The sequence below is a fragment of the Podarcis muralis genome, chromosome 1 (genome assembly GCF_964188315.1).
Source record: "Podarcis muralis chromosome 1, rPodMur119.hap1.1, whole genome shotgun sequence".
Taxonomy (NCBI): Eukaryota; Metazoa; Chordata; class Lepidosauria; order Squamata; family Lacertidae; genus Podarcis; species Podarcis muralis.
In genome coordinates, this window is record NC_135655.1 from 59,011,123 (window position 1) to 59,036,336 (window position 25,214).

Genomic DNA, 25,214 nt, shown 5'->3' on the forward strand with positions numbered 1-25,214 from the left:
TGTCCTGTCTTTTTAAATCTGCTCCCACCCAGATATAATGCCACGGAATTAAAGTTGCTTTATTTGCTTGCTTACCACATTTTTCACATGCAAGAATATATTTTTCGTAATTAGGAAAGCATAATTTTCACATATGTACATAGCATAATAACAACAGTGGCTCACCAAGTCCACGGACAGATGGGAAACTATCGGTCTGCTATGTAGAAATCAAGCATGTTTTTAATAAAAGGATCACCTTGATCTTCCAAAATGTTATCTTTTCCAGAACAGAATATCTTTATTGTTATAAATACAATAGACTTCCCTGTGAGTCATGAATAGTCTAAGCCCCAAGCACATTCAACTGATTTGTGTTGGGATATTGGGTTGGATTCCACAAGCATAAGGCCTCTTTCCTGTACGCATGGACTTTTCTGAATTTAGTGCCAGTAAGTTTATGTAAGCACAGAGAATGCAAATCCAATAGTTTGCTTGTATAGGTAGAAGCAAGGCATTGTGCAGTATCTTACACAAGGTCTTACATGGTGAATGATGTGGAAACCAGATTTTTCATGCCACATGCTTTGAAGCACACAAATGTACCATGCGTTATTCACAGTATTGCAGGTGCAGCTGGTGGCACTCACGAGATGTTGTCGTACTACAACACCCATCATCCATAACTGGTAGCTGGGGCTGCTGAGAGTTGTAGTCCATTAATTGGAGGGCATCAGGTTGGCTATTCCTACTATTGGTGGTGGTGCTAAGAAAATATCACCTTAAGAAATTGTAATGGAAAAATTATGGATCACCATAATTACTGGTTTATTTTACTTTTGTTTATCATGTATTTTATGTTTCCATTTGTATTTTTATGTTGTGACCTGCCCTATGATCTTTGGAGGGTGGTATACAAATTTAATAAATAATAATAATAATAATGTGATCAACTTAATTTTCTAAAACTACAATGCTACGAGGTGCATCTTCCCCACCTTTTGAATACTTGCTCTGTTTTATCATGATCTGAACAACATCTGCAAACATCTTTATAGCTCAGTTCCATACATAAAGAAGCCAGAGGGGCTTCAGCCATTAAGACTGTTGAATTTTGATCTGGAAGACCTGGGTTCTAATGCTCATTCAGTTTCTTTCTCAACTCATCAACCTCACCGGATTGTTGTTTAGAGAAAATCACGTATGCTGATCTGACCTTCTTATATACTGTACATGATTACTAAGAAGGCAGGGTATTCCCATTGCGCCCTGCAGGGTTAGGCACAGGATTGCAGCCATAGCAGCTAGGTTTTAAAATTTCCCTTTCAGCTCTACAGCCGAAATGAAAAGGAACAAATTACTGTAGTCAAAACGGAAGCCCCCCATTGCTTTCAGTGGAACTTTCAGACCAACTAGTTGCCTTGTTTTACTCAGGGAGTAAGAGCTGCCCCACGATAAGCTCTTGCTTCTCGGCTAACAGACAGACTCAGGCTGGGGAAACGCAGCCGGATGAGCGAGGTATAAGTAATATATTGTTATTTTCAGGCTGCTCCAGGGGGCTTTCTCCTCCCAAAGACGGCGTGCAGTGTTGCAGCCTTTGAGCTGCGTTAGCCAGGAGCAAATGAGAACAGGAATAAGAGGACATGTCACGGCATGAGCTCTGTCCTCCGTGTCTATATGTGCACACACCGACCCACCCACCCCTGGCCCCCTTACCCACACAACACAACCGTATGCACAGGATGAAGACCCGTGTACCATGGGGCCTCCTCTCAGGTAGGCGCGAGTGTAGGAGCGCAACGTGGCGGCTTTAACTCGCGTGCGATACAACTGGGGAGCGGAGGCAGAGGCGCTTTTTCCCCTCAGGAGCCTTGCAGACTGCCTCCCCGCCGCCAGGGGCCGGGGCAGCCAGGGAGGCCCGCCGCTCTTCCGTCTCCTGCAGCAGCAGCTCCTCCTCCTGGGCCAGAGCGGCGGGGAAGGTGCGCGTCGGTAACCAGGAAGCGGCGCCAAGAAGCGACTCTAGTCAGGCGAGCGGGGCTGGGCCTGGTCTCGGCGGCCTGGCATGGAGGGCGGAGGCTGCGGAGGGCGTGAGGTGAGCACCGGGGTCGCGGAAGGGAGGGGGCGGACAGAAATGGAGGCCGCTAGCGGGGGGGAGAGGCTGGAGGGGTTGCTAAGCGAGGGCCGGGAGGGAGAGGCCTAGAAGCGGAGCAGTAAGGCCGGAAGAAAGCGAGTTGGAGGAGGAGGAGGAGATGGCGTCCCTTGGCCCTACTTACCCCGCCGCCGCCTTGTGCCCTTCCAAAAAAGAAGAAAGGAAAGCACGGGGGTGGGGAGTTGTTTCCCGAGGGGGCGGATCCTGCTCCTTCCCACCGCTCAACGATCAGAAGCAAAACCCCAATGGGAAGGCATGGAGGATACTCCAACTGATCCCATGGCGAGGTTGGTCGGGGGCCAAGGCAGCAGCCGGTATAGGAGAGCCCGCGGCTGCTATCCTTTCACAGTGTGTGAAACTGCAGGTATCATCTAGGCTAGAGGTTATATATATATATATATATACACACACACACACACACACACACACACACACACGTGTGTGTGTAGGCCAGGAGGGTGCAGGTAAGCCCTACCCCACATGATCGATCACAATATGTGGCACTACTTGAATGGCAATGCCCATCAACTTTGGAGGGGCAGCCCCTCAAGTGTTTTATGGGGGGGGGGATGGGGGGGGGCTGGCTGAAAGGATCTTGGCTGGTATGGCAGTATTGGGCTGATGGGAAGAGGATCCCAGTTTCCTCACTCTCCTCCGCTCAACTATGGGCTGACCTGACTCAAGCCTCCTTTTGGTAACAAGAGCTGAAAGCACCCTGCTCGACGAAAGGTGTTGCATTTACAGACATTTTCCCCATCCTCAAATAAAGAGTGTTCAGCTTAACTGATCTCTGTGTGAACAATACAAAACTAGCAGCAGGGCTTACATGGATGTAAGATTCAGACAACAGAGAATGATGGAGAGAACTTGGATGAGGCATATAACCAGAAATGAATGTGAGATGCCATATAAAGGAAGATGATGATCTGTTGTTAAATGATCCTGATCAAAGATTCTTGCTGATATGGGGAGAGGTGCTCTGCTGAGACACACCAGCCCTACTCAGTAGAAAAGCTCATAAGTGGAAAAGGTGCATGAGCGGAGCTGCACCGATTAGCAGCTACCCTGACATCCTACACCCCTTGCAGGGTGCTCGCTTGGCAACTTCAGGGAGGAAGCTTTCACAAATACTGCTATTCTCCTTGGTGTATCCATGTTGTTCTAGGAACCTGTATGGCAATGCTCTAGATTGCTTGGATGTCTTTATGCGTTGACTAATTTTGGGAAAGTTCCCTCCAGCAAGCATCTTACACTGATGTCAATGTACTTTCCTTGGGAAACATCTCCATCTTTTCTGACCTGAATTCTGATTGGCCAGAGACTCTTTGTCATCTGCAAGTTTCTGGAGGGAAATTGTATTGTAATCCTTGCTTTTACTTCCTGTCATTAAATGGCTCATCCATCCATCTCTATCATCAATGAGATCACCCTTTATTTTAGAGCCTACGCCTTCCAGTGACTTTCCTATTACTTTTAAAAGAAGACTTTTAAGTGTGTGTGTACATATACATATAACATTCCTAAATATATTGTAGTGAAAGTACTAATATTTATATGTAATGATTAATATTCACATTCTATGAATCTGTCATTATGGTATGAAGTTAACATTCAAAATACCATCTGAAACTGATTATGATACATTCCTTCATTAATAGTGCAAGATTTCCATAAATATTGATACTAGGGAGCAATGTTTTTTCCAGCCTATCTAAATTCCTTATTGCCTCCTTTCCCCATCTTGGTTTTCAGTCATATTTGTTTCTTCAGCTTAATTAGGAAGCAGAAGCCAGTGCTAATCCAAAAGGAAGCTTTTAAAAAATACTAAGAAGGTGAATACTAAGAGGCTCTCTGCAAAGGCTTGCCTACCTTTGGTCACCCTGCCCCTGTTTTAATTGCTGTCAGAAATTGTTCTCAGCTGTGACTGTACACGTGTGACTGAACTTGTTTCTCTGTTGTCTTCCTTCCTTGGGACACTCATTAATAGTGTTTCATTCATCCAAGACAGAACGGATGCCAACCAACCAATTCCTATTTCATTTCCTTAGGCCCTTTTCAGTTCCTTAGTCCAGTTGTCTCTCACTCCTTGTGTTAGTTCAAACCTCAGTCATTTGCATTCAAGCTCCCCCCCCCCCCGCATTTTAAGCCTGCACTGCTTTCTGCCTGATTCACTAGTGACCACCTTCATTCCATATAAGACAAGCTCTGCTTAGCTCTGTGTAATAGGAAGAGACACAGGATAATAGGATAAGACACAGGTTCATGTGTACTTTTGTATACAGTAGTAGCTCGGGTTACATATGCTTAAGGTTACAGACTCCGCTAACCCAGAAATAGTACCTCGGGTTAAGAACTTTGCTTCAGGATGAGAACAGAAATCGTGCTCTGGCAGTGCAGCGGCACCGGAAGGCCCCATAAGCTAAAGTGGTGCTTCAGGTTAAGAACAATTTCAGGTTAAGAGCAGACCTCCGGAACGAATTAAGTACTTAACACAAGGTACCACTGTAGATGCATAAATTGATATGTTTGACCATGAACTGGGATGTGGGATTATGTGCTCCCTCATTGTTGTTTATTTATTTTTGCCCTAATTCCCATCACGTTCACACATGGGTAGGAATGCAAATTAATCAGAGGCTTGGATTAAATGCTTCCATTACTTTTTTTGTTTTTTTGTATATGGCAGATGGTTTATAACAGGAATACATATTGTAAATTGCAAGTAAGCAACAGCCTCTCTTAAGAATACAATGTTTTCGGGTAAAATATTTCTTATGAAATATGTTAATTGTTCATTAACAGTGTAAAAATCATAGCCACGGTCCCCTTGGCCATCATGGACATAGCTGGTCTAACATGTATGAAGAAAAAGATCTACCAAAAGAACAAGATATGCTTCCTTTTGCAGAGGACTACAGTAATTTTGATATTGTCAAAGCAACTCAGTAAGTTTCTTGAATAATTCACGTGTTATAAAGTAATGCATTGAATTTCAGCTACAGTATGTTGTATAAGTGAGCAAGGTACTAGTAACCAGCATTTAAATATGTAGTGTGTGTGTGTGTGTGTGTGTGTGTGTGTGTGTGTGTGTTAGCCTAGCTATTTCTCTCCTTGTTGCTCAAAAATGATTTGTTTCTCATAGGAAAGTCTTCCCCTCCCCTGCTAGATTGTGTTTTTTATGCTTTCCTGGAATAAAAGTTGCATTCCAGAGACTCTGTGTTGGTGCGTGTAATATATTGTATTGTCCACTCTTACTGTCAGATTTAGACATAATGATGACTTAGAGTAAAGCTATAACTCTTTGCCATTCAAATTTATCTTACTCTGATTTCAGATATGGCCTGTTGGATCGGTGTCAGGAATTGGTAGAAGCAGGGTATGATGTAAGACAGCCAGACAAAGAAAATGTTACTCTTCTTCACTGGGCAGCAATCAATAATCGGCTTGATCTTGTAAAGTAAGTTTTGTCAGTGATTGCATGTGTAAGGACTTTGGACTGTATATAAATGAAACAGATAAAAAAATTGTTTGGTTTTTTTCTTTGTAATGTGTTAAATTATCTAATTGAATATTATATTAGAATGCTAATAAATTCTAATGATTAAGTGGCCTACAAACACCTTAAATAAATAAAATATGTTGCTTAGTTTTAGAAATACCTGTCCATATTGTGCATTAGTTATGCCTGTGAAACTTCATTTTATTACTATTCACATTTGTTAGTGTGACCTTTGTGAGGCTTCTGAGTCTTAAGATCAAATATAATTGATATAATGGTTACAGATAATATAAAAAATGTTAGTTTTCAGTAACAGATAATATAAAAAATGTTAGTTTTCAGTAACTGGAGTTTTGTTATTTGCCTTACTTTGAATTGTGGGTGGAATCCAAATAGCCATTTGCATGAGTCAGATATTTAAGTTGCTAATCTGCACTGCTAGGAGATATTCTGACTGCTAGGAGAAACTTTCATAATCAAGACACTATTTCTTATACTGTAACACAACCCCTGATATAGTTTGACACTGCACTGCAGAAAGCCACCTGTAAACTCTTGTGTAAGGGCTAGTGCATTATTCAGTTATTTTTCTTCCACTGATTATTCTTGGATCAAGCCTATGTGTTCTGCCTTCCACTAAACTACTTCATAGAAAACATGGCTCTTTAAAATTTTCAAAACTTTTTGCAAAATGCTTTGTGATGGAGGTTATCAGTTAGCCTCATTTTGAACGTTCAGAGCAGTCAGGGTAAAGACAACATACTATTATATTTTAAGATCAGCTAACCAGTAAAAGCAGTGCTAAATCTTTTAGCCTGCCTGACTGGTGCTGCTTCTTCCAGATGCCGCCTTTGAGTACGCAGAATGCCAAACAATACCATGATATTTGTCAATTAGCCACGTGTCTTTTTACAAGCGTATGTTTTTGTTTTTATACGTTTGTAGTTTGCTGTGTCATATAATAATGGAAAACTAGGCATAAACTAACTCTAATAACAACCAACCAAAACAGATTAAGGACCAAAGGCTCAAAATACATCGACAAAAGGACCCAGAGGCCTATTGTAATAAAAATGCCTATCTAAAGATGAGCCCATGCTGACCTTTCTTGGGAGGCTATTTCTGACTCTTCCTGCCATTACAGGAAATCTCTCGACCCTTTTCCCTGTCTGCTGCATCCTTAAGGGTCAAAGTACATGGAACAGGGACTCTGATAGCAACTTAGTGTTTGTGCCGGTTCATTTGGGAGAACAACCTTGCAATTACGGCCAGGAAAGGATTTTGTCACTCCTTCCAAGTTTAAGGAGACCAGTGGCTTAATCTAGTCAAGCCTCCTGTTTCCCAGAATGTCCAGCCAGGTGCCTATGGGAAGCCCACAAGCAGGTCTTAAGGGCAATAGCGCTCTCTGCTGTTGTTCCCCAACAACAGCAGAGAGTGCCATTTATGTTAGTATCTCAGATGTGTATTAAAATATTTGCAAGAACTTGTTCCTTCTCAGACCCGAAGTGGTATACTTCTAGCTATTAAAACTGCCATGATAACCACTGAATGGTTATTTTTCAAAATGCATTTTGTGTGACTGAAGAAAAAGTCATCATTTTGACAGTGTTTAAATTTCTGTTTTTTATAAGACTGTATTGCTAAATTTATTAATAAATTTATTTCTAAAATCTACTGTGGGAAGATGTTCAGTGAACGATCCACTTTTAGAACAAGCATTCCGTTTTATTTATGCATTGTTGTTTTGTTTGTTTGTTACCACAGGTTCTTTATTTCCAAAGGTGCAGTGGTGGATCAACTAGGAGGTGATTTAAATTCCACTCCACTTCACTGGGCTGTTAGGTATGGAATTAATGAAGAGAGAATCATGCTTTAGACTTCTTGAGTATATGCATGTTACATGTGATGCAAGAGGGAAACATAGTTTTGATTTTGTGAAAATTATGTTGCTAGAAAGGTGTAGTTTTCACTCTCTTGTTATCTCCCCTGAGCCATACATAACTACTAATTTTATATAACTACTAATTTGTTTCTCTCTCATCTCATTCTTTTCTTTCACCTCAGTTGTTGGCAAAAAGTCAGCTGACCATAAAAATTAAGAAACACAAACAAAAGGCAAAGTTGTTGCCCAGGTTTAATGGTTCATTCAATTTCAGGATTTTAATACAGTTTTCTAAATGAGCACAATATTTATTTATTGCATTATTTATTTATTTTTAATGCCAGTCTTCATCTGAAGACCACAGGGCGGTTCACAACATAAAAATACACAATGAGAACACAAAATCTGTTAGAAGAAAACCACCAATAGCCCCTCCCCTGGAAAAAAAATATTAAAAGGCCATAGAAGGTTAATCACCAAAGGTCTGATTGAAGAGAAACATTTTCACCTGACACCTAAAGATATGTAATGAAGGCGCCAGGGAAGCCTTCCTGGGAAGAGTATTCCACAAACAAGGAGCCACCTCAGAAAAGGTCCGTTCTCATGTTGGCACCCTCTGAATCTCCAAGTTGGTTCATATGGGGAGAGGCAGTCCTTGAGGTATTGTGGTCCCGAGCCATTTAAGGTTTTATTAAGTCAAAAACAGCACTTTTCATAGGGCCTGGAAACTAATTGGCAGCCAGTGCAATTGGGCCCTATTAGGTTAGGATGTGAGCTGGTGACTGGCTCAAGGTAAACTACATGAATAAATGTGATTTTTCACCTGGTTTACTATGTACTAGTCAAACACTTCTACACCACTCTGGCTCCTCAATATATATACACCTAGAAAAAAAGGAAGATGGCCAAGCTCACAGAATTGACATTCTCATTTGAAACCAAATTATTGCTAATATGTCCATTCAAAAATTCCATAAATAAATAAAGTCTGTGGGTAGAATTCAACATAGCACAACCGTTCCATCTGGGAGCTGCAGTGCTTGCCAGATGAAACCATTCCTGCTCTCCTACCCCAGGGGCATGTTGTTCTGGGGACTCCTGACACCTCCAAGCCAGTTTCCGGGGGGCACAGGACAGGGTGAAAAAGTCACATTGTACAAGTGGAAATCCTTTTGCAGGGCTCCTGCTGATGGGGCTGGTTAGGTGAATCCAGCCCAATTTTCCATCTTTGTTTCTTATTCTAATCCGATCAGTGCTTTATCAGTTACTGTACCTCACACAGTCACTTAGCAATAGGATTATCTCTCTTCTTCCATTTGCTAGTGACTAATAGTGTGGCTGCTATCAATAGTTTTTGTGCTAATAATGTAATTCCAAATTACAGTTTTAAAGCCGACAGTTGGCAGTATCAGCGTTTCTCTTTTCCATAAGAAATAATGCATTATATTTTCTATATCAGGTAGTGTTCTAAAACTAAACACTTCTGTCTCTTTCCAGACAAGGGCATTTGTCTATGGTCATACTGTTGTTAAAATGTGGAGCAGACCCAACTCTAATTGATGGTGAAGGATATAGCAGCTTGCATTTAGCTGTGCTTTTTCAGCACATGCCCGTCATAGCTTACCTCATATCAAAGGGTCAGGTATGTTCTTAGTATGATAATATTACACCGGGCACTTCCTTTGTGTGGGTGCTATTATGAGATGAAACCTTACTGATGACTTGGATCCTAATAGTGGTACTGTTATGAAATCCCATTTCATAGCTGCACAAATAAAAGTAAATCACTACATCCTGCCACAGATGTTTACTTCCTTTTGCAACAGCCATTTGGATGAGTCTATTTAATTTTCCAGTTTCGTTTAGAGATCCAACTGCACAAACTGCTGTTATTCTAGCTTGATAACCAGAAGAGTCTGGTACTGCATCTCAACCTCTTAGCCTTTGTTTCAGTGCTCAACATGTCAATTTGAAGATTTCTTTATCTGTCAGCCCAATTCATACAGTCATACTTAGTCGGTTTAAAAAGTGAATTAAAATGCATGTTTTTTTCTCAGATCCCATACATATCAGTTTCTTCCCATTTTCATCACTGATAACATTGCAAAATGCAGCTGCTGAAGTAGGATCTTGAACCACTGATGAATTTGAAAAATCCTCCTAGTAATATTAGTGGTTTTTTTGATGCACCAAACCACTTCTGCCTAGCACATCTTATTTTCATTTAATATAATTTATTATTTAATACTTCATGCTGTAATACTTAATAGTCTAACAAAAAATGACAGTTGAAGGTAAGCCATTCAGATATATCGCCTTTTCCTATTAATGTCTCTGATTTGGTGTGTATATTTATAGAAAAGAAAGTTCCCAGAGTGTGCTGTGCTGCTTTTTAGTGGTACCAGTTCTAGAACTCCCAGTTCATGAGAACAATTGATACATGTCATATATACCAGAGTAAGAAAGGCAGGGCCTGTGGGCCATACAAAAATGTTATTTGGCTGTAAATGTTCAATGAAATAAGTAGCTTAATTTAATTTGATGCAGGATTGTCAATTTATGGCTCTGTTTGTACATCTGGCTTAGGCTTTCATTTCCTGAAATGGTAATATCTTTTCATTTTTAGAGTGTAGATACAACTGATCATAATGGACAAACACCTCTTATGCTGTCAGCACACAAAGTAATTGGGTAAGTAATGATTATAATTAAGGTGCTGTATAATCGTCAAATGTTTATTTTGAAGTGAGTTGCACTGATTTCACTGAGACCTCTCCTGAATAAGTATGCATAGGATTGCAGCATTTAACCTGTATTATTTCAAAACAGCTCAAATATTTCATGAAGAAATGCCAAGTGACATATTCATTACCAAAGCAATTGTTCAGAGTTTATTTTATAATGGAAAATATGATGAGTTCCCATAAGTGTAACTGTCATGAAATCAATACATCCATGTTGAACACTTATTTCTCTACTGCATTTTGACAGATAATATCATAATCCTAAGTATTTCTGTCTCTTCTCCTTTCTGTAGTTTTGCTATTTCTCGTAAGCTGCTTATAACTTTTTCTACCATGTACAAATTCTTCTTTAAATAGGAAAACATGTATATCTATTCACTATGCATCCTGTCCAGCTCAACGATACCCCTTCTCTGCTCTTGAAATGCTTTCCTCTGTCAAAAACACAGAAAAATGATTGCAGTCATGAATCTTCTATGTCCTGCCCTGAATATCTTACTTCAGATGTTTAGATGTCCTTATTCCAAAGTGACTCAAAAAAGAGTCCTGTGGTACTTTAAAGATGAACAGATTGATTATGCCAAATTTATTAAGACTTTTTAAATCTTAAATGTACCACATTCTTCTGTTTGCAGTAACAGGTTAACATGAGTACACCTCTAGAATTTATTCCTAGGTAACAGCATACCAGAGTTACTATTAATAAAATAAATTATTAAAATAGATACATTTTAAAGGTGATGTGTGTTTTCTCTTCGCTGACTTTTATATATTTTCATCTAGGACGGAACCTACTCGTTTTCTGTTAAAGTTTAATCCTTCCCTCAAAGCTGTAGACAACATAGAGAAAAACACTGCATTGCACTGGGCTGTTGTATCAGGAAATGTTAGTGCTGTAGACGTGCTGCTAGAAGCTGGGTCGAGTCTGGACATCAAAAATATCAAGGTATGAGTTTGTTTTCATCAATAAAGAGCCTCCTGGCTATTAAAATCACAATACAGTTTTCAAAGTACAGCTTCAGGGCTACAGTCTTTTTCCATCAAAAGCAAAAATATCTTTATTTCTGTTTCAAGGCAAAGAGCAATGCTAGCCACAAGAGTTTTGCTGTTCTGTTCTGCTCCATTGTGTTTCCTGAAATCACAGATAATATTACTCCCCATGGTGGTCAGAAGTTCTGTATATGTGCATCTAGATGCCTCACCTGTACATAAGCATGGTTAGCACTGTTGTAATAATAATAATAATAATAATAATTTATTTATATCCCACCCATCTGGCTGAGTTTCCCCAGCCACTCTGGGCGGCTTCCAGTCAAATATTAAAAAAAACGTTGTTGCTAACTATTTATATAAGCCATCCAACAACTGGTTACCTGGGCAGCTCACAAGAAATAAAAGAAAAAGAATCATATTGAACTGTTTGTTTGCTATAGTATAGTGGCTTGGAGTGTGAGTCAGGAAGTCCCTGGTTCATCTTAAACTCACAAAATAGCTTTATCTCCCTGCTTCAGTGTCCATCTACAGTATTGGGATAATAAAAACTTTACATTACAGGGTTGTAAAGATTACTGCAATTGTGTGTTGTAAAGTACTTTGTAGTGTTTGGAATGCAGAAGAAATGTTGGGTGAGATCCAAAGGATTCCATGACTGTGCAACCAAGAGGGCTTAGGGCTTGTGTTTCTTGGAACAGTGGCCACACTCTCCATGCCATGTGGATAACCACTTTTGAATCTGTTGGTGCCTTCAAAAGTAGGTTGTGATTTGACATGGCAGTCTGTGATATGGCATGGGAAATGTCATGGTAGTCTGTGATATGGCATGAAAACGTCAATTCCATGGATCATGCCCAAGTCCTTTGGCACATCTCTCTGGGTTGCATTCAACACTACACCAGCAGGATTCCATGGGCACAGTGGGACTTCCATTTCTTTTCCTTCTCCCATGCCCCCCCCCTCCTGCTCCAGAGTGTTCCCCAACCCTTAGGAGCTTATTTTGAGGGCATGTGGGAAACGAGTGGAAAGGAGAGGCAGAGGCAGTTCAGTGGCATGCAGGGAAGTTCCTTGCGTGAGTGGAGCTGCTGTGTTGGATATGGTCCTTTGGATACCAGCTGTTAATATTACAATTATTACTTTAAGAAATACTTGTAGAGGAAAACACCACATTCACCTGTATGGCTGTTCTGTTCGAAAAAATGAAGTAGTATAGCTTCATAATTATTTGTGAGGGAAATCAATTTGAGGAAATTTTTGTAAAGAGGATAAGTGGTCATCTTTTGTGGAGTGCGGGGAGAGAAATAGCTTATTATTAGAACAGGTAGAACACCTGGTCTCTGAAAACACCTGTTTTCTTTATGGCAGCCTTTGGCAACCTGGGGCCCTCCAGATGTTTTTGCACTACAACTCCCATTGCCCTAGCCAGCACAGTTGTATGTGAATTGTGGTTTTAAATAGGGTAGCTGAATAAATACGAGATTTTGACAGTAATTCAACCGTACACATAAACTGAAGTATAATATGGTAGATCTCAAGGCAATTGAGTGTAGCATTACAATACATGATAAGGCATTTAATCTGTGCTCCTGTTGTTTTGCAGAATACTTAAAAGCATTCTCCCATTTGAGTATCCTGGTATATCTCTCAGGATTTTAGCACTACTTAATTTTAACGTCATTTGGAGCTAGGACTGCATGACATATAGAGAGGGCTGCTATTAAAAAACCCATCTATTTGTAGTGCTGATGTTACAATAGTTCATTTATTTCTCATAATTGGATTCATTTGCACAAAGCTAATATATCTGTTAATCTCCTCACACCGTTTAACTTTTAAACATTTCCGTAAGTTTCTCTTCTTACAAGGTAAACTTAAGGGTTTGTTTTGTCAAGCTTCTTTAGAACTAAGGTTGCCAACATGGTGCCCACGAGCTCACATGTGGCCACAGAGGCATTCCCTGACACCTGCAGGGTTGCTGACATTAGGCCTGAAATAAGCATTCTGTTGTGATCAATAGAAGACGTTGTGCTATGTGCTTGCTTGCAGTGTGTGTGTGTGTGTGTGTGTGTGCTGCCCACAACAGTTTCTCCAGTTTGCAAATGGACCATGGGCGCAAAAAGGTTAACAAGCCCTTCTGTAGAATAGCCCCAGTCTAAATAGAACACTTAGGACTGTCAGGTAGTTGGAATTCTAAACTGAAGTAGCTACATAACCTTTTTGATCTTTTCTTCCTCTTACTTGGTTTTTAAAGAACTTTAAAACTTTTTATTTGAAGGGCGAGAGGCCGGTTGACCTTGCTCATCAAACTAAAAATCGCTTACTTGTTCATCTGCTTTGTGAAGAAGAAAAACTGAGAGCCAGAAAAAATTCCAGGTTTCTGAGGATTCTGGGAAAGTATGAGGTATTGTACAGTGATACACATCTTGGCATGCAGCAGTGCACTTTTAAAGAAAACCCATTTGAGTTAGGAATGCTTGCAGATTCCCACTTACTGCTTAGGCTGGAATTGAACCAGGACTTGATAGAATTTGCTGGTTGAGTCAACCTCAAAGAATGAATGGTGGAGGCAAAAAGTTTATGAAAGCAAGGAGAACGTGTAGCTGGGAGAGAAACCTCGTGATGGGTTTAGGAAAAGTAAGATCTTGTGTATTGTTGGTAGAAAGAAAGAGGACAATTAGCAGACTCAAGGAATGCAGGGTTGTTGGTTCAGACCATTGGATGCTTCCTTTAAATTTAAAGGAAGAGAAAATTGCTCCCGATATGCTTTCTCTGTGTTACTCTGTCATGGGGAAAGTCAAATAAGGCAAAGTCTCCCATTCTTTGACAGCCACAAGAGTCCTCTTAGGGTCTGAACCTTGCAACTGTAAGTGAGTATTAAGGTCAAAGAGACAAACAAGGTAGTGGGCGTACAATCACATACAGTGGTACCTCGGGTTACATAAGCTTCAGGTTACACACTCCGCTAACCCAGAAATAGTACCTCGGGTTAAGAACTTTGCTTCAGGATGAGAACAGAAATCGTGCTCTGGCAGTGCAGCGGCACCAGAAGGCCCCATAAGCTAAAGTGGTGCTTCAGGTTAAGAACAGTTTCAGGTTAAGTACAGACCTCCAGAACTAATTAAGTACTTAACCCAAGGTACCACTGTACTTATTTAAACACACCCGCAAATACTTGGCTATGGTTCTCTAATCATAAAGTTGTGGGGTGTTTTTTTTTAAAAAATGCATCTATTGAGCTTCAATATTTTGCACGATTTAAAAAAAACACTGTAAATGATTGTTATCTGGCTGGGGAAGAGGGAAATTGTACTTCTGGGATCTTGCTCCCCACCGACAGAGGCAGAAGTCAAGTGAAGAGATGTACACTGTGCTTTCCCCCCCTAGAAAAATAGGTGCTGGTACTCACCATGAAGTTGTTACAGCAAGTGCCACACTTGCAACAACATACAGAGGTGTTGGTACTGAGTACCCCCTGGGAAGCACTGGGTGTACCTGAGAGATGCCAGATAGGCTCTACTTCCTAGCTGATAAGTTTCTGAGTTGTGAAGATACGATTTTTCTCTCCCCTTCCTATTCTTCAGCATCAGCTTATTCTGATCTGTTTTCCAACTTTCACATGTTGTTCCCTCCATACCATGTTATTATGAAACTGATACTATTTTATTTTATTGTAGTTCTTACTCTTGCTAGTGTCATCGTTGGCGTTGATATGGGCTATAGGATATGTAGCGGACTTAAATTCAGATTCGTGGCTGTTGAAAGGAAGCTTGCTAGTCTTCATATTTGTTATCATGTCCCTGATTGCAAGGTAGGTGCCCCTAGCTTCCTTGTGGTTATTTCTACATTGCAAAGAGTTATGCTTTGTGTTCCTGGAAGATCAACAAGGAACTCGTTTTAAGTTAAAGGGAAAACACATGATTATACATGGCCTGGTTAAGATGATCACCTCGTAAACTGTGAGCTACAGCAAGCGTTGCCCTCTTTCATGAATAAGATGGTAGTCTTTCAATAATATTAATTGTGGCACTTGGAGTATTGGATGGAGAGATGGCATTGAATAGAATCCAAAGGAAAAAAGTTCTGCTGGACACATGATGGCTTTCTTGCACAGAAATTACTTCTATAGTGAAAAATGTGTCATTGATTGGCTACATGCAGCAGTAATTGACACATTGAGCTTCCCACAATGTGTGCACCAGGTGGATGAGCGAGGCATGTCATGTCTGTAGCACTGCTTACAAGTGATTACATATATATTGAAAGTTTCTATTGTATAGAAAAAATAGTACTGTGTGAAACAGCCTTGGAACATTATTCAAATCTACATCAGTGTAAACAGTGTATTTTAAGTCTCTCTCTCTCTCTCTCTCTCTCTCTCTCTCTCTCTCTCTCTCTGTTTGTTTTGGGGTGGGGGATGTAGGAAGGCTCAGTTGAGACATCACAGGAAACCGTGGTTTCCCATCTTGTAGATAAGCCTGCATGAGCTTTGGGACTCCTCTTCCCCTGCCTTCATGGAAGAGGGAAATAATGAAAGTTTCTAATTCATTTTAGAACAAACTGCAGTTCTGTGTTACATATAAACTCAGAACTGTCGTTTGAGTAACCTGAAAAATAAATTCACTGAAGTTTTTTAAATATTATTTTTAATGTTTGAATGTCAGGTGTTATTATGAATGTTTAAATATTGTATGCTTCATGGAAATATTTTTTAAATTTCCTTTTCAGGCAGTTTGTAGGAGTCTACAAACTACAATATTTCCCATTAGCATTCTTGCTTGGTTCTGTCTTCTGGATATCTTGGACCTGTTTCATCTTGTTCCTGCCTGATATCCTTTGTGTTTTATTGCATAGAAGAACACTGATCTTGTTCTTGCAGATCTTAAAATGCTTTCATTCTCTAGAAATCTTAAGAAATTCTGACTTTTAACATTTTATAGGAAGCTGCTATAAGAAATTTGTTGAGGTGGAAACATTAAATACAGTTTTCAGTGTACTGACAGCTTGGGGCAGTTGGTGGGCTTTTTCTTATCAAGGAAGAGTCATGTTTCTGCAACATGTACCACCACCCATCTGTCAGGGCTGTTGGCCTCTGACAACGCTGATGTCTTGCTATGCCGTCAAAGGAAAGGAAAGCAGATACCGCCAATGAATCCAGTAGCTTCCCCTTGTCTTTAACTGGAATACAGTCCGCATCGCCTCCTTCTCAACAGCATCCTTTCCCCCTATATGTAGGGTAGATAAAATACAGGTAATTTATTCCTACTGGGTTTGGGTGAATACTAGCAAAGCATTACCAACACTCAGTGAGAGAATGGTGTAAGCAGCCCGATGTGTTGATATACTGTGCAAAAGATTAGCCATGTTTTGGTAGACAACAGCTAGGTTGCAGCATAACAAACATCTCTGTCTCCACATTGCCTTTAAGTTTGTCCTAGTACAACAGTATGTTCTCGCTCGCAGCTGCTGTATTTCGCATAGAATTGCTAATTCACATGGCTGCATTATGTGAGTGACATGATTCTGATATTCATATATTGTATTTTCAGCCCTCTATTTTGCTTAGCTTCTGCACATGGGACTTTATTTTTTTATGAAAAGGGATAACAGAGATTCGGGAGCAACAATAATTACTGTTTTAAGCCATCTTTAATCTGTTCTAGTACTAGATAGCATTTCAATGCTAATTACTTCATCTCTCAAGTGGTATTTTCTTTTTGCATGGTTTCTAATGAGATCTCATTAATACAATTATCTGGATTAATTCCTGTGAACTGCTTGGGTACGTTCCACCTAAAATGCATGCATATATTTGCTTGGCTTCTAATAAAGATACTTTATAGCAGTGGCGCTACTGCTGCTTCAGTGTTATGATGTTGTGGTTTATTTACAACAATTTTGTAAATGTTGTTATTGTAGCATGCTTTGCAGGCATTAATGCATCCATTCAACTTTGAAGCGTAGCTTGGGCTGGATCTAGGCACATCAAAGAAGCATTTCAGTTTAAAGCGTTGTAAATTTAAATGGAAAACAAGTAGAGAAAAATGGAACTCCATATCACCATCTGGTGGCACAATGTTATATTGCTTATACAACGCATATAAATGGCTTTTTCTTTACCAATCTAGCTGAGTCCTTGGAGAGGGATGCTTAATATGCAGCAATACATGAATTTGGGAAGCATAAAAAGAGCCTTCCTGGCTCATAACAAAGGCTCATCTAATCCAGCACCTTCTTAGACATATTCCTTAACTGGAGCTTACATTTTTCAGGCACGATTTCTCGGCTTCCCTTCTTTCTTGGTATAGTGGGTCTTTTCTATTATTTATACAAAACAATCAGAACTGATCCTGGATTCATTAAGACTACAGAAGAAGAGAATAAAAAGGTATTTTTTGCTTACATCAAATGTATGCCATGATTTCCTATAATACATTGTATTTTTTATACATTTGTCACCTGAGAACAATGCATTTTGGAGATACTTTACTTAGCACTTTCCTCGTAATGTAAATATTCCCCACCAGTGATAGCAACTTGGGGCAAATTGTGAGAGCATAGCAAGGAAACATTTCCGTACTTCAAGAAAATAGGAACTTGTTTGCTTGTGTCAACTATACACGGACAAGTAAAAGGGCTTTCCAGGGCCATAATAATGTTGGGGATACTTCCCAGTTTCAGAAACACTGCTCCAGCATCACACTTCTTTGCCAGCAACATCTTTCCACTCTTTTGTTACACACACACACACAGCACTAAGGTACTGTAAACTTTTAAGGCTCTGGACATTTAAAGCTGAAAGGATCCAGGAAGGGATGGGGAGAAGCTTCTGATAATTAATCAGGCAGTGATAAACTGCTTTAGATTGGGATGTCATGGCTGCCTTGAAAGGAATGAAAATCCCACTCCCAGCACCCAAAATGGGGTTACAGAATTATATAAAGGTGAATGTAGGATCTGTCAGTGATGATGCCATTATGAGGATTCACAAAAACAATAGATAAAATGATTGCAAAATATCTGTCTTTCAGAATATTATTAATCTTGGAGAATCTGGCTCCTTGGATTTCAGAACCTTTTGCACATCGTGTCTTGTAAGTCATGCTTTGTTCTAGTATTGATTTTTTTTTTAATTCCACAGATATATCTTTAATTTGCTATACAGTGGTACCTCGGGTTAAGAATGTAATTCGTTCTGGAGGTCCGTTCTTAACCTGAAACTGTTCTTAACCTGAAGCACCACTTTAGCTAATGGGGCCTCCTGCTGCCACCAGAGCACGATTTCTGTTCTCATCCTGAAGCAAAGTTCTTAACCTGAAGCACTATTTCTGGGTTAGCGGAGTCTGTAACCTGAAGCGTATGTAACCCGAGGTACCACTGTATAAGAAATTGCACACACAGCTGTTTATGTGCTGGGATGAGAAAGGTGTTTCTTCACAGGTGTGCCTTTATGGCTATTCTAGAATGACACCAGAACCATGGGTGCTTCTCCTTCTATTCTTCAGCTGGTCAGCAAGCATCTAGGCACAAGGGCCAAGTGTTAGCAGAGGCCTTCTTGCACAATTCCTTCCAGCTTGCTCTTGAGACTAAAACCAAGGAGCCCAGTCCTGTGGCAGGAGTCCTAAGTGTTCTAAGAGCCCAGATGGATCAAATCAAATGTGCCCAACAGAAGTTTGCAAGCAACAGCACTTGCAGATCAGCAGTTTTGTTTTTGTGGAGTCTGATTTCAGGTTGACCACATCCCAGAGGATGTGTGGAATGTGCATGCATACCCCATTCAATATACAGTGGTACCTCGGGTTAAGTACTTAATTCGTTCCGGAGGTCTGTTCTTAACCTGAAACTGTTTTTAACCTGAAGCACCACTTTAGCTAATGGGGCCTCCTGCCGCCGCCACACCACCGGAGCACAATTTCTGTTCTCATCCTGAAGCAAAGTTCTTAACCCAAGGTACTGTTTCTGGGTTAGTGGAGTCTGTAACCTGAAGCGTCTGTAACCCGAGATTTTTTTTTGCAGCCCAATCCTGCAAGCTGCTCTGCTGTCTTAACAGCTTGTGAATTAGGGGTTACAAGACCTGATAGGAGTGCCAACAAAAGTGGTCCATCAGTGGCAACAAACAGCTCTTGCAGCCTGCTTGTTGGCCTTGGCCTGCATTCATATTTAAAACCCTTTCCCCAAAGGTAATAGGCGTCTTCAGAATGGTATCCTTTATGTTACATGAATGGGAACTTCCTTCCTTCCCGCCTCCCATTCATACGTGGAAGCACTTTGCATGTGCACACAGGCTTCTCTGAATCAAACCAAGCCATGATCTTGGCCGCCTAAAGTGGTGGCTCATATTGTTGGGTTTTGTGTGGTTTTGTAAGTAAACAAGGATGAAGATTTAAAGCTAAGCAGGACATCTGTGAATATATTGTCTGAATCATGAATTAATTACTTTCTCCTGCATTCTTCCCAAGGTGAAAAAACCGTTGAGATCCATGCACTGCCACACTTGCAACTCATGCGTAGCTAGATATGACCAACATTGCATTTGGATTGGACGATGCATAGGTGAGCTTATTTTAGCAGAACTAGAAGTCCGTTGTTAGTGCCAGGAATGTTTCTGGAGACTTCAAAGCAGAGCCCTTAATAGATCATGTAGAGAAACTTTAGTAGTTGAGTGCTATGTGATAGGATGTTGACAAGCTGCACAGGGAATCGCCACCAGTTAGAATGTAAGAGTAATTTCATATGCACATTGCACAGTTTGGGTATTGTTAAAAAGCTTGGCTTGAAGTACTTAAGATACATTTTATGTAGTTTTGGGCTGAAATCCTATACATATAAAAGTCAGCCTTACTGAGCTTTTCAGAGCAAACATGCACATTTATGTTCTGTTAACACTGCCATGATTTGGAGGGGATCTCAAATGGCCAGCTCCTGAATTCTTATAGCAGAAAACATGTAGAACTTTAGTTATTAATTTCCCTGAACTAGTTTTGTTTCCATGAATTACTTGGGTGCATTTTTTGATGACTGGGGTATGGTGTGGAAAAATTGCCTTGTGACTGTGGTATAAACAAATCCTTACCAACTTTTCTAATCTAGGTGTTGGCAACCATTCTTATTTTGTCCTGTTTCTCGCTTTCCTGACAATGGTGAATATCTGGGCACTATACGGAACAATTCTGTGTATGTATTCCCTACACTTATTTCACTAATTAGTTTGCCACAAACTGCTATATATTGATACCTAGCCTTGTATTGAGTAGCACTTTAGAAAATTCCACTATTCCATGTTCCAGCCTAAAAAAATTTTTAAAAAAACTCCGGAGTCCTAATCTGGAATATGGAAAGTTGAGATCAGGAGAAATTACCATGTGAACAATTCTACTTGCAAAATGCATAGCTTCTGGTATACACACACAAAATATTATGTAAATGGCAATGGAACAAATGGAGGTTACCTTTTGTTAGGGAAGCTTGTGCACGTTAAGCAATATCTCTCCGTAAAGCTTTTATTTTCAATTCATAGAGTTCCGCTAGAAATAGATCTTTGACCCTGGCCGCACTGAGAGAACCGCACTCCCTATTTATCTTTACATTCAGATATTCCTGTGGGTTGTTAAATATGTGAACAATACTTTTGTAGTAAATGTACAGATTGGATCTTCTGGGTAGATCACCCATCATCTGTTCTCAAGCAAGCTTTTTTAAAAACTGAAAATAAAAATTCCTTGTCCTAGATTGGTCAGAACACTGCACCACAACATACTGGGAAGATGGAGCATGGACTTCCTTCACGCAGATTGTGTCTTGTTCTCCATGGGTGTTGTACATTTTCACACTCATATCTTTTCACACGTCATGGGCTATGTTGTTGCTAATCCTTCAGCTCTATCAGGTACTGTTTGATTTTATCTAAGGTTTATTCCTAAAGGTTTTTCAGTTGTAATACTTCTTCAGCAACCTACCCTTGCATCCCTATAATTAATATCTCAATACTGAACCTCAGTTTTGTGTGTAGGTCTAACCATATCTCAAGCCAGTAGGTGCCAATCAAGAGTGTTTCTGTGAATCAGTACACCTGCAACAAAATGTTAGTGTGGAGTGCTTCTGTTCTGTTAGTCATCCACACCTCCCTTCATGATATTTCACTCTGGTTTCCCTCCCAAAACAATTCTGTGGCTACTGAAATTCTCATTGGGCTGTTTTGGAGGACTCCATTCCCTGTCCATTTCTTCCCCCAAAAAGACTTTTTGTACTTCTCCAGGCCTTGGAGTTCCTCCAGGCCTCCTGATACCCTTCTTCTTGTGTGTTTTGGCTACATAAAGATCCACACTCACCTCTGAAGTTTGGATATAGATGGAATGATGATCCAGTAATTATGGAAATGCAGCAGCTCAGTGGTTTGAATAGTAGCTTCAGCACTGGCATAAGGGACAAACTGGTGTCCCAGTGCCAGAGATGGGACTGGTTCCAACTCTAATGCCAGCACACCAGCAGCCAATATTGCACAAGTCCTCCACTTAATGTGACTGTACAACAGAGTTGCTCTCATTTTCAGTCTCCCTGGGCAGCTTATGAAAGGGTTGAAGCCTCACATCCCCTGCCCTGGTATGTAGCATGCCCAGTTTGCTCTTAATTGCCCTACTTCCAGATTTGGGATCTTGCTCTAGCTGCAGGATCGCAAATAGCAGCAAGTAAATTAGACCTTTAAAGTTGGGCTGTTAGTTTAAGGTACATGTGCAGCAAATCCTTGTTGAGAATGTTGTGTTCGGATGGAAGGACATGAGAGAAAAATAGTTCTGTTGCCAGTTTCTAAAAATATGGTATGAATAATTGATCCTGCCCAGTGGAGTGGCTAGTGCTGAACTGAAAACTGTCGGGCAGCTCAGCTGTGCATCATTGTTCCATACTAAACCCTTTATGACCTTTGAAGATAGCTGCCTGGGAGCATTAAGTCACCATTTCCTCTTCTTTATTTTTGTGTCATTACAAATCAAGGATGCCAGCTTGGCTGCATAAGTAGCCACTTGTGCGCTCATTTTCAGCCAAGGAACGAGCATGGAAAAGTGTATCAGCAACAAATACGTAAACTGGTAATCTTAGCTCATTTTCTTTAAGCTGTGATCAAGCGGAATGTGCTGAACATCATGAGCACATTCAACCTAAGGAGGAGGGGATTCTGTAGCCCCCCTCCCACTGGCAGTTATTTCTGGCATGAGTCTGAGATCTACCCTTCTCTTTTCCTGATTTTGACTATTTTGAACTGTGCATATGGGGCAATGATTGGAGATGTGTGTCTAGCTGAGCTATTAAAACTGCACAGGGGGGAAAATACATGATCTTAAGGAAGAATGCCTGCTTACAGAATTTAGTTAAGATTGATACTGTTCTTGACTTGGTATCTTGTGCCCAATAATAAGTTGCTGAATAATTAATTGCATTACACAGAAAGTGATTCAAGCACACAGTTCTAACAGCTTGATTGTCAATAGTTTAGGATGGTGAACCCAGCATTAATTGTTAGTGGTACCTCTCTCACAGTTTTTCCACTGTTAATATGCTTTTAACTGAAAGGGGCCCTGTTTTTTATGGCTTCATTAAAACGCAATAAAATACTATCTTTTGGGTACCTCTGACATTTCATGTAGAGCTTCATTTCTTTCCGTTTTCTTCCTGAATTGCATGTAATAGGCAATTTCCATTTTTTGTTTGTTTCTTTCAAGATTACCTTTCTTGGATTGACCTCACATGAGAGGAGTGCCCTCTGGAAGCAGAGTAAGCGTTCAAAGCATCCCGTTTCACTCAGGAAAACTCCATATAAGTAAGTAACTTTTGGCCCCATCATCCCAAGCCAATATGCCTTCAACTTCTAGAGACCACAAGATTAGGGAAGACTTGCTTGGAGCATCTCTGTTTCTTGTCTGCATCACTCGCATGATATAGAGGGGACCTCCACCTAACCTTGGTGCATAAGAACATGTTGCTTTGAAGCATCTGCAGTGACCTTGAGACACAAAGCTGTTATTCATTCCCTCCACCACCACCCCTCATACTGGGATGCTAAAGGATGTACAGCCTTTACCAAAGGTGTCATGGACTTTGAAGACACTAAAACTCAGGACCAAAGGGAGAAATGTGCTAAGAGGAAGGCATGTTTGGCAAACCCTCACCATGATCAACTCCTGCCTGGAAACCTATGTCCCTACTGTGGAAGGAAGTGTGGATCCAGAATTGGCCTCCACAGTCACTTATGGACTCACTGTTAAGACGTGTTTGTGGAAGCCAACATTACTCAGCTACGAGTGATCGCCAAAGAAGAATAAATATCAGTCTTGTGCTGGATCCCTTCATCCATGGCAAGGACTTGCAGACTGAAATAGACCACAAGCTTGCATTCCTTTCCTGGATACAGTTGATAGCTCTTCTAATATCTGTTTTCATAGATACCCACAAGAGTCCAATGCCTTTATTAGAACCAACCAATATGCCCCAAAATTTGTCAGAAACCTTTTACAGATGGGGGGGGCGCTGTTTAGTTTTCATGTTGCTTCTGTGTTGTAAAAGTTTGTCACATATAGCTAAATCTGATCGAGTTCTTTTAGCGTATAAATACATTACTTATGTCCATTTTGAGTACCTTGGAAGTATGTAAAGGCCTGTGTGGAAGTGCCATATATACAAACCAGTATCTCTATATGGGGCATATATGACTATAGCCGCATGTTGAGAAACTAGTTCTCACAAACAGCCCCATCGCAGGAGTGCCGCTCAGCAGTCCCCTTCTCCTCCCAGGACATTTCCCTGGGGCCATCATAAATGTTTCAAACACTTTGTTTATTAGCAAAACAAGGGAAAATATTTCCACTCTCATTGTGTTGTTCTCTTCCCCTTCCTAGCTATGGCTGCCTTCAGAACCTAGCAGACTTCTTCCAGTGTAGATGCTTTGGAATGTTCAAGCCCAACATCATTGACTGGACTAAGCAGTACACACTAACGTTTCATTCATTGAAGGATAGAAATGTTCACGCCGTGTGAAGATAACCTACATCCAGTCCTTGGGATTCAGCTGGAAGCTGAAATAAATATGGATATTTGGTATATATTTTACAGTTTGCAACTTATTTCGGAATTTCCTTTGCTATATTTGTATCGCTGTTATTTTGGGAAAGGTTGTTTTACGTGAACAAACTGCAGCAAAATGGATAATGCAGTGGGACAACTGTAGTTCATATGTGAAATCTTCCAATAGGTTGGAAGTAAGTACAACTGTGAAATGTCACTTATCACATTGTTTATGAAAGGCCTTTTTTATAAAGCAGCCTGGAAATCCTAGCCATTGTTGTTCTTATGTGTCCATTAAAATTTGCACTTGATAATTAAGGGTGGGGAGAGATGCTTTGAATTTCAAAATATTTTAGTATATGAAAACTGATTTGTAACTTGAACTGTCTCTTTGATCTGTAAATCTGTATATAAGGGCTGTTTAGATTTAATATATTCATGCTCACATTTATTAAATTAGAACATTTTTGTATTTACAAGTGTAATTACTGGCTTTTCAACTAATCAAGAGAAAACATTTATAAATGAAATAATAACCGTGGCTAAGGCCCTAATACACTGAATGATGATGAATAATGGCTGAAATACGTCTCTCGGTTGTGCTAATGCATTTAGAAGCAGGTAGCAGCAGCTTCAATACAAGTTCGCAAAATTCTCATGGCATTTGAAGGGCTTGTTTCAGACTACAAGTTTGTGGTTCACCTTTCTTAAAGTTTAAGAGGAGTGTGCAGCTCTTAAATACTACAAATCATACATCTCAGTGGACTCGACACACAGCAAGGGTCCTGTGTATCCTGAGTTTCATACTGTAGTAAAAAAAAGTCACACTGAAGAATAGCAGGTTAAAATTAATAATCAGTGAACATATATTGTTTAAGGTTATAGAATTAGTCCAAGCTTGTTGGTCTTGAAGTATGA

The 25,214-nt window shown here is 40.2% G+C and overlaps 1 protein-coding gene across 1 annotated transcript; it reads left to right on the plus strand.

Annotated features, from left to right (window-relative positions):
* The first annotated feature begins 1,922 nt into the window (after positions 1-1,922).
* On the plus strand, positions 1,923-24,768 carry ZDHHC13 (zDHHC palmitoyltransferase 13). The gene is made up of 17 exons (XM_028728898.2): positions 1,923-2,071; positions 4,931-5,073; positions 5,463-5,585; positions 7,392-7,469; positions 9,007-9,151; positions 10,136-10,200; positions 11,037-11,199; positions 13,522-13,647; positions 14,921-15,054; positions 15,972-16,072; positions 17,507-17,631; positions 18,275-18,337; positions 19,703-19,796; positions 20,334-20,417; positions 20,972-21,129; positions 22,958-23,055; positions 24,131-24,768. The coding sequence occupies exons 1-17, from the start codon at positions 2,042-2,044 to the stop codon at positions 24,267-24,269; spliced, it is 1,869 nt and encodes a 622-aa protein (XP_028584731.2). The 5' UTR covers positions 1,923-2,041; the 3' UTR covers positions 24,270-24,768.
* The last annotated feature ends 446 nt before the right edge of the window (positions 24,769-25,214 follow it).

Bases quoted from the DNA above. Each gene is read 5' to 3' on its own strand.
- ZDHHC13 (XM_028728898.2), top strand. From the start codon at position 2,042: ATGGAGGGCGGAGGCTGCGGAGGGCGTGAG. The intron at 9,152-10,135 runs GTATGTTCTTAG...TTTCATTTTTAG, and splicing joins ACCTCATATCAAAGGGTCAG to AGTGTAGATACAACTGATCA. The intron at 15,055-15,971 runs GTAGGTGCCCCT...TTTCCTTTTCAG, and splicing joins ATCATGTCCCTGATTGCAAG to GCAGTTTGTAGGAGTCTACA.